Genomic DNA, 11,992 nt, shown 5'->3' on the forward strand with positions numbered 1-11,992 from the left:
ACTATTCTGCAGCAAAAGCTTGAGCAAAGTGCAGATCATAGCCAAATGGTTAGCTAGTTGCTCCACAAACAAGACCATCTCTCTCGCTCTAGCCTTTTCTATACCTGAGAATATAGGAGGAAATAAACCCCCGAGAGTGCTTCCAAAGAAAAGAAAGAGTACAAGGAGGAGGTCTCTCCCCAAATTGAACTGCAATCTAGAGAGCTGGTGGCAGTCTCACAAAATCCAGCAACTCCAGGAAAAAATATGGGAGGACCACGCAGACATGTCATTAATGCATCTCACTCTGAAGGTTATCCTGGCATCAGAAGAAACAGATGTACTGGAGGCTGGCTGGTGCCTAATTGTAACGCCAGGTTTTGAGTTTCTTGCTAAAGTCAAGGGAAGCGCTGGCGGCCCCGATATAGGGGAGGGGGCTGTTCCAGGCTTTCGAAACTAGTTACAAGAAAGCTTGAATGCTGACCCTAGCTCTGCAGATGCAGGGGACGTGAGATATCAGGAGGATAGCCAAGCAAAGGTTTCTGGTCAGAGTGTGGATGCTGATGCAGCTGTTCAAGTAAGTGGAGCCAAGATTGTGTAGAACTTTGTATGTGGAGTAGTTTCAAGACCTTGCTTTTGTGTTTTGAGTGCCAATTTAGGCTTTTGAGGTGGTTGGTGAGGTGATATGTGCTTGTGGGATAGGTAGGCCTGCAATTCTGGCTGCTTCTTTTTCGATGACCTGGAGACGTTTGGTGAGGTGAGCAGTGGTGCCAACACTGCCATAGTCCAGTTTGCTGGTTATTAAGTGCTGGCTGATTCCCTGGGTGTTAACTGAGAGCCACTTAAAGAACTTTAAAGGAGTTTGACAGTGTGGAAACAGATGATGCCACTATGTTGACTCGGCTGGTGATCAAGAGTAGTTTGGCCACTACTATGCTGAGGTTCCTAGCCTGACTGGTGTGGTTGGGTGCTTGTCTGAGTTTGGCTGGAGACCACAGATAGGTGTCCTTTCTGTCAAGTAACACCTCAGTCTTGTCAGAGATAAGCTTAATCCCATTGATCTTCATCCAGTTGTCAACTTTGAACATGCAGATGGTGAAGGTGGTCCGGAAGTTGTGAGTGTCAGAGAGGGAAAGGATGATTTCGCTGTCGTCCAACGATGTTGATTCTGTCGGTTCAGGTGATGTTGGTGCACAGAGGCATGCATATCTTTAATAGCGTCAAGCTGAGGGAGGATTCCCTGGAGGGCGCCGCAAATCCGGTTAGTGAGCACAGAGGTGTATGGTGCAAGGATGACCCTGGGAGCCTCCCCCCCCCCCACGAGGAAGGAGATCCTCTTAAGCCATGGAGGGCTGGATGGGGATAGGGTAGAAGATTGTGTTGAATGGGACTGAAAGTTCCAGCAGGATGAGAGCTGCAGTATCTTCTCTGTCCAAGATCATGCGAATGTCATTGATGGCAGCGAGGAGGGCTGTCTCAGTTGGGAGGAGTCGAGGTGATGGTTGTCAAGGTGATACGACAGTCATCTGCTGAATTTTTCTAGGATTTTCACTGGGTAGGGAAGCCGAGAGATAGGTTGATAGAATTTTCTGCAGGAGGGGAACTATGGCAGTATGTTTCTAGGCTTCTGGAAAGGTGGCTGTGGTGATGTGATTGTTGAGGATCAGGGTGAGCACAGAGAAGATGGGGTTGAGCCCTCTGGTGAAGATAAGTGTGAGCGGGAGTCCGAATGGGGCTCCTGAGTGGATGGATTTCACGGTTGAAGCTGTTTCCGTTGTGGAGATTGTGAGTCAGCAGGTCATGGAGAACTCCTGGATGGATTATCTCATTGGATTGGAAGGTGGTGAGGGTGAATGGGTCCAGCTGACGCACAAAGGTATTGTGGATATTGCTGATTCTGTCATAGAAGTAGTGAGAGAGTTAGTTGCAGAATTCCTGTGAGGGGGTGATGTGGAGCTGGCAGCAGGAGTGGTGACATCTTGCAATTTCTCAAAGATGTATTTGGTACCACTGGAGCTGTTCATGAGTCAGTCAGTCGAGGCGGAGTGCATGATGTCTCTGATTTGCTGATGGTAGTATTGAAGAGCCCATCTGAATGTTCTTCCGTTTTCATCTTGTGTGTGTGTCTCTAGCAGCATCCCAGCTGTTTCCAATGGCACTTAGAGAGTCTGAGTTATTCCATATACCACCTTGCTTGCTATCTTCTTCTGGAGATGGCGGTGGTTTGAGTGGGGCCAGAAAGTCTGCAGAAGAGGCAACAGAGGTGTTTAATCGTGTGATGGATGTGTCAGGTTGTATAGATGTTGCAGGTGGACAAGGAAGGCCAGGAAGGAACATTCATTCAGCAATAAAGGCATTGCAATTACTCCCAATAAGCCAAATAATTCAAATAAGAGTTTACAGAATGCTAGTAAAGTGAACAGTTTAAGTTTATTTTTTTAAGCGACAGAACAGTCTTAGAGCAGAACACTAGTCAACTAACTCAATCTTTTAAGGCCACAAGTGACTTCATCAGGCAAATATGGTAAAATTTAAAAAGATTCTACATATCCAGATCTACAGGTGTGCTAGCTCGGGAAAAAGAAAACGGAAAAGCAGGGGTGCTTATATTTTGTTCCATTCACTATAATTGCACTTTACAGTGATTCGGTAGAAAGAGGAGGGAAGGAATTCAATTCTCATTTGGTTATTAAAGTAACCCCCACTGATATTCAACCTGGGAATATTTACAACACAGAAACTTCTATACTGTGAGCATATTAACCACCTTACCAGCAGCTTACGTATCCTCATGTATGCTCAGTACTAAATTTGTATCACAATAAGCACCGGGCCCAAAGTTTTGCTCAAAAGCCCTCAGCCGGGGCTATGAATATCAGTGGTGTGAATATTAAGGCTAAGTAGTCTTGATTCGTATCATGCTTCTTTCGTCCACCACCCTACATTCCTGCCCCATTATCTCACCCTTGCAGGTTCTTTTTTCATCCCACTTTTCTTCCTTTGCCATTGTTTTCCATCTTTCCCTTCCTCCTGTTTTTGTGTTGTTCTCTCTCTTGCTCTGGGTGAAAGTCTGATGAGGAAAAATAAGTTCTGGTCTCCGAAAGTGAGTACCAGTGGGTCCTACTTGTAACTAGCAACTCCAATTATGCAGTATGTGTGCTACAAGCATACAGACAATAAGACTCTGCAATCGCACCACCTATGAAATGTGTGATCATTTCTGTGCAAAGGTGGATCAGTATATTGTCAACAGCAAACAAATGTTCAAAGAGGCACTATTTTGTATTATATAAGTGTGAAATAATTTAAATTCCACAAAAATGTCTATTTTTTAATTCATTTATTTCAAAATGATGTTATCCAATTCTAGCCCCAGTCGATACTGGTTTCCTAAGATGGTCGCGTCTACCATAAATTACAGTGAAAATGAATTCTGCCGTTGTGAGAAAAAAAAAATCTAAATTAGCAATGCATTTAGTAAATCATCAGCTTGTACATCGATCATCAAGCGGCCTCCTTTCCTTTATATCTGGGTGGCAGGAGTAACAGTGCTAGGTAATTAACTTTAATCCATCATCATGAAAAACCATAGTAACAAGGACAAATGCATGAGTTATTCACTCAATGTTACACATTCCTTTATTTTTACTGAGTACATCAGTCCAGAACAAACCAGCTCTTGTTAGTCAAGCAGAGAGGATCTGGACATGACAGCAACAGAGTCTATGTTTTCAGCTCCAGTTACTTCTAGGCAAGGAGTTACAACCAGGCTCACTAAGGCCACAAACAAGAACATGACTGCATATGGTGAGCAAAAGAATGAGGTATTTAACGGAGATCAGTAACTGATGATGAGCATTTGAAAAGTGTCAGCACTCCATCCATCATCCTTTTGTGTTGCCATAGTCACTGTAAGTGGCCGGGATATGCCCAGACGCGAGTCCCATGCTTGCTGTGCCACTGGATTCAAGCTAGCCTGGATGATATGGGGTGATAGGTGAAACCGGTTCCAGGATGCTTGTTTCCTGTCCAGGGAGGGTCTGGCAGTTCAGGATGGACTGTTCCCATGAAGAGCAGGGTCAAGACTGGATTTGCTTATGGCTGGGTCCAAACTGGGGTGGCATTGTGAGCAAAAGAACGATGGATTTAACCAGCCACGGTCCTTCCTTTAGGGCGGAGGGGCCATGCCCACCCACATTTTGCCTCTCATGAAGAGTGTTGTCAGGCTAAGCAAAGGTCAGCCTGACAGACACTCTTCGTGTTCAGATCAGGCAGCCAGGAGTGAGACATGCGCAATTTACGCAGACTCCTGGCTGTCTGAGCTGAACTGTGCTGGGCTGAAGAGGTCACAGCTCCTATGGGCGTAACCTCCTCAGCTCAGCAAACATGCATCGAGGCCCTTCCCCTCGGTGACGAGGGGCAGCGTCACCCATTGACTTCGACCTGGGCGTTTCAGGTTTAAGCCCTGAAGAGCCCAGGGTGACTGTCAATCAGTGACACCTCGTCACAGAGTGGGGAGGGGTCAGCAGTCTCACTGACCCCCATCCCACTCTGTGAAGAAGTTGGGACTGCTGATTTCCCTCAATGACTGACATAAGGTCAGTCACTGAGGGAAGGCAGCAGTCCCAACCCTCCTGGGACCTCCGAGGCTGAAGATAAGTGTGTGTGTGTGTGTGTGTGTGTGGGGGTGGGTGAAGGTAAGTGTGTGTGTGTTTTAAATGAATGTTTGGAAGCGTGTGTGCATGTTTGAATGTTGGTGAGTGTTGTGAATGGATGTGCGTGCGTGTTTGAAAGAATGAGTGTGAGTGTGCTGCCCGCCCCCCTCCCTCCTAAAATTACCAGCCGCCACTGAATTTAAACCAGATCTGTAACTGGGGGTGAGTGTTTGAAAAGTTTCGGCACTCCGTCCACCATCCTTTTGTGTTATACGACTGCATATGCCCTGGTAGTTTTACCGTGGTGAACACAATGGCCTGGACGAGGTAAAGGGTATAGGATAGATACTTATTACATACATTAACATTCTTCTACAAACAAGAGGTATGTCATTTTAGGAATTTGAAAGGAGGAATTGGGGTAAAAGCCAACATCAGAAAAATTAAATAATAATAAGGACACCACTGGATCTTTGGACCAACAGTAAGATTAACGAAAGTCTCATTATTTACAAAGAAGCCAAAAACAGAGGAAGGGACAACTGTACTTATATTCCAGATGACAGCATGAGAACTGCAGGCCATGGCAGAAATGGGTGACCTTTGTGCACTGTGACCAGTTTGAACTTGCACACAAAACCCCTTCATCGCCAAACGGGCCTACAGGCGTTGTAGTGTCAATCAGTAACTCCAGAAGTAGCTGCGCGGCATGCATTTCAAAAACTTGTCTTCAGACTTTTCCCTAACATCTGCTAGTAGCCAGGTCACACCTGGTTCTCACGACAATATATTTTTACGCAGGGTTGCTACTGGAGCACAAAATGCGGTTTACGATCGCTGTCCGGGTCTTCTATGCAGTCTATAGACTGTAGTTGTGCAGAAAACTGCCTACACCAGAAGGGTCAGCCTTCATTTTATAGCTATGTGTACGTGTTGCGAGTAGCATGGCATGGGGTTTTCTGGTTTGCACGCTGTTTGCCAGGTATCGATTTGTGGGAGGGTGAACTGACAACCACCAACACACCCTGCAAGTTAAAAACTTGCTGGACTACAGTGTCGATGCCTGAGAGAGAGCAGATGCCTGGAGTCCCTCAGCCGGAGTGCGCAGGACAGGCCTGCCGCCAGCCCCCACCTTCCCCTCAGCGGTGAGCTCAGCAGAGCTGACATCACCCCCTTCAACGCACATTACATCTGACTCAGGACAAACGTTACAATCTGCTGGCGGGAAGGACGCGGATGGGCATGTGCGCGCCGGCAGAGACAGGCTCCCCACGCAATGGGAACACAAATCTAATAACCATAATTAAAAAAAAAAAAACTTCAAGCGGCTATAAACACATCCGTCCCAGATCTCCCCGACTTCCCAAGCGTCCCCGTGCTCCGCTGGGTATCTCCAGCGTCCTAAAATGGACCATTACAAATGCCAAACAACACTGCGATATTTACAAACGGCCGACATGCGAAACGGCCTGACAGGGTATATGGGGAGGTGGTTAAGAGCGTCTGCCCGGTCGCACCCGCGGCATCTGTTGTCATTCCAACCTAAGGAAACAATTTAGCTTACACCAAAAAAATAAGCAAACATAGCTTCCTTTAAAGCAACACGTGTATCTAATGAAAAAGGCTAAATTGGGGATTTACCCAGGTGCTGTAAACACTGTAACGAGGACGCCCGCCCCCCACACCTCATTCAGTCGGACACACGTTGCTTCTTCTAGAGTTACAATGAAACCAGACCCGGCCTGTGTTTTTCACTTTCAGGGGCGTCGTGGCTAAAAGCGCCGTCTCCGGAGGGAGGGGGCAGAGCGCGCACATTCCTTTGAAGGCGCTAGAGCAGGACCCGTTACAACTTCCAGACTCAGCAGCTCGGCCTGACCTTTCACCCACCTCATTAGGAGCAGAGTACGTTCACTTTTACTGTACCGGGGCCTTGCTGGGGGGTCCTTGTTTATTTTTAGGCTGTACTGCGTAGAGTGCGCAGGGTGTGTACGGGAAGGAAGTTACAAGTTGCCACTGGGAAATGAGGGTGTGTACTCCTCTGTCACACCCAAGATGACCATGAGAACTAGAGTACCGGGAAATCATAGGTCAAATATACACGAAGATCCCACTTTCCATGCAATCAAGTTCTCGCGACGATATATTTGTACACAGGGTTGCTATTGGATCACAAAATGCGTGCTAAGGTTTACAACCAGTGTCCTCATCTTCTATACAAACTGGAGGCTCAGGCGGCGCGGGCCGGAGGGAGCTGCCAGGGTAACATGCATGTCTGCACATTAGAAACCTAGGTCACAGTAAAAAGGGAGAGCTCAGAAGGGACAGGCGTCAGCGAGGGCGAGTCGTGCGCAGCTGGCACAACGGGATCAGAGGCCAGGGGGTGTACAGAAGCACGGTGGCACAGGACGAGTGGCACAGAGGGTAAAGAGGCAGACTGGTGCTTTTATCACAGTGTGTACGAGTCTGAACGAAACGGCGTGATGGGACTGCAGAAGGAAATTGTCAGAAGCAGGCCGGTGTGAAGCCACAGAGAGGGCAGGGAGGAGCATGGTGACATCTGATAGGTGGCACGCTGGGCATATGATGCACCGAGGTTGGGCAGTGTTAGAAAGGCACAGACAAAGGGCAGATCCAAGGTGACACAGGGGGAAGATTGATCAAATAAGGTGTAGTGGACAACGAAGGCTCAGGAAAAAGCAAGTGTGTGCATGGCCATGCTGGCATAGAGGGTATAGGAGGCATAGAGGATGGTCAGTGCCGTGGTGGCACAGAGCAATAGGGACCAAAGTGGGTGTACAGGACCAAGGTGGCACAGGCGTCAGAGAGAAAGAAGCATCTTGCACCGGGCACACCAGTCAGGGGCAGGCATTTGCACAAGCCCCAGATTAGAGTGGACCGGCAGGTGCGTGGCCTCACCTGAGGAAGTAGGCCTGGGCAGGGAGGAGTACCTGGCTAGGAGGAAGAAAGGGCACAGATGAATGATCGGACTCGGGGCATGACGACACAGAGGACATGGTTACTTTCCCAATCCCCCCTCAAAACAGAGCAGCACATACCAGAGTGACATTGTCGAAGAAATATGGCAAAAATGTGCCATCTGCTTAGCGTCAGGCGGCGCCGTATCCAGATATCAGCGCAATTCCACCCTACCCAGCATGCACAGCAGCGCACAAATAAACATGTAGGGCCAACGCTTATTCATACTGCCCTCCCATCCCCCTACACCACACACAGACACACGGGTTGAATGAAATGCACCAATGATTTGAAATTAATTTACATTAGGAGGTAAAAAGGGACAGACAGGGGAGACTGCAGTAGTGTACCAGAGGGTAGAGAGGGTGGACAGGCTCACACGGACATTGGTCGAAGGGGTGTGGGGATGGCAGACACTATCGTGGTAACTCTGAAGCGGAGGGCAGACAGTAGCCAAGTGACAACGGTAAACGGGGCAGAAACAGTGGGCTGCATCGTGTTAACATGGGCAATGCTGGCACACGGCCGCAGGTGCAGGGAGACTTTGGTACCAGAGATGACAGACAGGAGCATGTGACACTGGCGCCGGGGGGGTGCAGTGGACAGGTTCATGTTAACACTGGTGGCAGGGCCAACGGGTGTATGGAGACATTGGCACCTGTGGCGCAGAGAAGAGCAAAGCTACACTGAAGGAGAGGCAGAGAGGGCAGACATGAGCGGGTGGTGGAGGGGTGGGGCGGGCAGACAGGAGCTTGTGGACATTGGCACGGCGGACAGACGCTTGGAGACTTTGATACTAAAGGGGCAGAGGTGGCAGGCAGGAGCATGTGACACTGGTGCCGAGGGTGGAGGGAGCACAGTGTGCAGGAATGGAGGGTAGAGAGGGTGGACCGCAGCATGTTGGCAAGAAAGAGGCGAATGGGAGAGAGGACAGACGAGACGAGTGGTGGCAGACAGAAAGCCAACAAAGAGCAGACGGGAATGTGGTGATGCTGAGGTAACAGGGGTCACTCTGGGACAAGGAGTCTGACGGAGGGGGCTCGTAGGAAACACCAAGACAAGAAGTTAAAAGATGACCAACAGGGGACGTGGGGGAGAGGGGCGACAGGTAGGCAACTGTAATAAGCAGGTGTATAATGCCACCAAGTCGAGGGAATATCGAACCTCGGTCTCTCACTCGGCTAAACTCCCTGTCATGTTGCCTGTGAACAGCTATTGTAGGAAAGGCGGGTGAACTATGATACATGTCCACCCAAAGGCCTACTCACACGAGGTCTCTAGAGCAACCAATGTCAAGGCTGGTTCTGGCATCGCTTATGGGGTCTGTGCCAGGCCGCCGATTAGCAGCTTCCGGAAAGAGTATGTTGAGCATTTCACGGGTAAGTAAAAAGTACATTTGACAGCAGAATAGTACAAGTGGTAGCTGCAAGTTTGTGGAGCAGATTTCCTAAAGTCGGCAGGAAATGCGAGAAAGTGATGAATTTGAAAAAAAATATTGAAATCGTGGTTAATGAATTAGCCCTTGGGCGATATGCACAAGCGCCTGGATAACCCTTGGTTTATGGCGCTTTACAAGTCCATAGGCTGTGGTGGCACAAAGAAAGATTGCAGGCGAGATAAGGGTATGTGGGCATAGAGGGGACCTGAATTACAGATGTTGGACAATGACATAGTGGAACAAGGGGCAGAGAGGACCGAAAGGTACACACGGACTGAAAAAGATGGGAGGGCGGGTAGGGGAAAGGTGGGTGGCTGCACAGAGTAAGAGATGGCAAGGCAGAAAGAGGCCTTGAGGCACAGAGAAAGCGAGAATTAAGGGCTGCAGGAACAACAGGACCGGGTGACGTCACCATGACAGATATAGCTGTGTCAGGGAGCGCGGCAGGGAAGCATTGAAGCAACAGAGAAATGGGAGGGGCGAGGCTGGTGGGTAGAGGAACTGACGACAAATTTACCAGACAGCGGACAAAGGTACGAAGACATGGAATGGCAAGCATTTCAAACGGTACAAGAAAGCAGGGCAGTAGCATCATTGGGTGTCACAACCCCACCAAATAAATGCATTCTTGGCTTGGGTGTGAGGTTCCTTAGTGGGGTCTCCTATGCCTTGGTTGTTTTATCTTGCCAGCTTGGTTTCGCTAAAAGGATATATATATATATTTTTTTTAATTCGAGTAACTTAGTGCCCCACCTAATGCAAATAAGAATTGAACCTGCTCCTCGCGTGACACTGTATCCTAAATCTTGGTCATTCCCCCCACCCCTGAGCATACTGTAGGAAATGTGCAATTCACTCCCCTGGAGCTGAATGTCTAAGTCACGCCCCTGCAAGAAACGAGAAGAGAGGCAAGTATATCAACGGACCTCTTTAATTCTAGATCCCTTTAGAAAATATTGTAAAATAAAAAACCACGAACGTGGCTGACGGGTTAGTTAATAAAAAGAAACCGCGGAGACTAGAAACTGAAAGAAAGACGGAAAGCAGGGGTCAGCAAACCACATAGTACTGACGGGATGAGAACCAAGTCATGTGTGCCCGCGCCACCTTCAGCCGGCGCAGGCCAGAAGTGAAATCATACCAAGGCGAGCATACTTCCCACAGGTCTAATGGAAAACGTGAAACTGCAATACCCAGGACAGAAAGACAGCAATGACAGAATGTGTCGTACACGCCATTGTACTTGGGGGCAATGTACTGGAAATGGAGGAAGGAGGGAGACACTGCATTGAATGACTAAGAAAAATCAAACACGAGCAGGAGATTTTGGGGACAGGGAGTGGCTACTAGACCCTGGAAAATGACAAAGAAAGGGCCAGGTGGGAAAAAAGCAGTGATAGATGTGAGGAATTGGCAGCAGCAATGGAATTAAAGGAAAGTCTCAGCCTCTCTGTAGGGGCCAGCGAGACATAGAATGAAACACACGTTGATATTATGAGCAAGTGCGGCTGGATAGGAGGCAGCAGCGGGCACAGGTACCTGGGTAAGGATGGCACAAAAAGGCTAGAGCGGGTCTTCGATAGGAGAAATGGCTTAGGAGGGTGTGGAAGTTACACACAATATGGGGAAAGAGGGCGGGTCTGCAAGGCACCTAACAGCTGTGTGGACAAACAAGTGATACGGGGCAGAGGGTGGGTTGGCAAGAAGGGCAAAGGCATGCGGTAATGCGAACTACATAGGGCACGAATAGACAAGAATGCTGGGTGGTGGAACAGAGATCCTTTGGGGCGCAGAGTCTGTGCTGGGTAGTGGGAGCGAAGTGTCTGGAAGGACGGGCAGAGTGATTTTAAGTGGGACACAATCTTTACGAAGAGACACAGTGGCTGGGTTGCTGTTAGTGTCTTGAGGCAGACAAGGGTGGAGAGGCACAGGAGCCGAGAGATCGGCGTTCTAAGGAGGTACAACTGGTCAGGGGGGCATGCCACGGTGCCTGACAAAAGGAGACGGTGTGCACTGTCTGGGAGCTCAGATGATGCTGGAATAATAACCGTCCCTGTGACTGGGGACCAGGGTGGGAGCCGCGTGTGTGTGGATGAGATGGAATTAATCTCAGTATCCGGGCGATGGGCAGCAGTGGCACGAAGGCTCGCAAAATAGGGGTCAGTGTCTGAAGTGGAGGGTCAAGCCCGGGTAGGGTGGGCCTCGAGCCCAAGCTAGACGCACAGAGTCCGGGGTGCAGGGGCTCAGCGCTTGGGTGAAGGACAGACTGCAGCCGGCATGAGTAAGGAGGGCGGGACAGAGACGAGCTGTGCATGCCAGACATAGTGCACCCACCTGGATAAACTGTATGGTGAGCGCAGACTTGCCCACGCCGCCGCCTCCTACCACCACCAGCCGGTACTTCTCCTGCACCGAGCCATCCTTCCAGCCAGCCATGGAGGAGGGGAGCCGGCCTGGCGCTGCCTCGGGGGCCGCGGTGCAGGGGGACAGAGGAACGATTCCCGGAGCCGCCTCCACCGGGCTCCTTTCGGGCTGGCTCCGCCCGTGTGTGGCGGGCCGGGGCTCGGTGCACGGGCCCCCACACTCAGCCCCGCCTCACGCCTTCTATCCCGGCGCTGCTCTCGCCTCTGCAGAGATAGCGGTTCAGTGCAGAGCCAGCGGTTCCACCTCAGCGAAAACCGAAAGTAGTGAATCACGGAGTACAAAATGCCGTCCGTGGGGAGGTGGAAACCCTGCCGTATGTTAATCCACCGAGTGCATATTCATGAGCGGGAGGAGCGAGCTAATCCTGCCCCGGAGTGGAGTATACACAGCGTCACCATGAGAACTGGGGGAGGGTCCGAGGCACACGGGCACCCTTGCAGCCGCCCTCTGCTCCGGTGCAGGAGGGACGCCGTCCTGCACGCTGTGCCAGGGGAGCATCAGCCCTCCAACTGCCCGGGGG

General features: G+C 50.0%; 1 protein-coding gene across 1 annotated transcript in view; it reads right to left on the bottom strand.

Moving 5' to 3' along the window:
• RRAS2 (RAS related 2) overlaps nt 1-11,789 on the bottom strand; it is a 256,733-nt gene extending 244,944 nt beyond the window's left edge. The window contains exon 1 of the mRNA XM_069223687.1: nt 11,383-11,789. Within this exon, the coding sequence (XP_069079788.1) occupies nt 11,383-11,484 (102 nt within the window). The 5' untranslated portion in view covers nt 11,485-11,789. The remainder of the gene's footprint in view (nt 1-11,382) is intronic.
• Nucleotides 11,790-11,992: the final 203 nt, after the last annotated feature.

Source organism: Pleurodeles waltl, chromosome 3_1 (assembly GCF_031143425.1).
Source record: "Pleurodeles waltl isolate 20211129_DDA chromosome 3_1, aPleWal1.hap1.20221129, whole genome shotgun sequence".
In the NCBI taxonomy this organism is placed as follows: Eukaryota; Metazoa; Chordata; class Amphibia; order Caudata; family Salamandridae; genus Pleurodeles; species Pleurodeles waltl.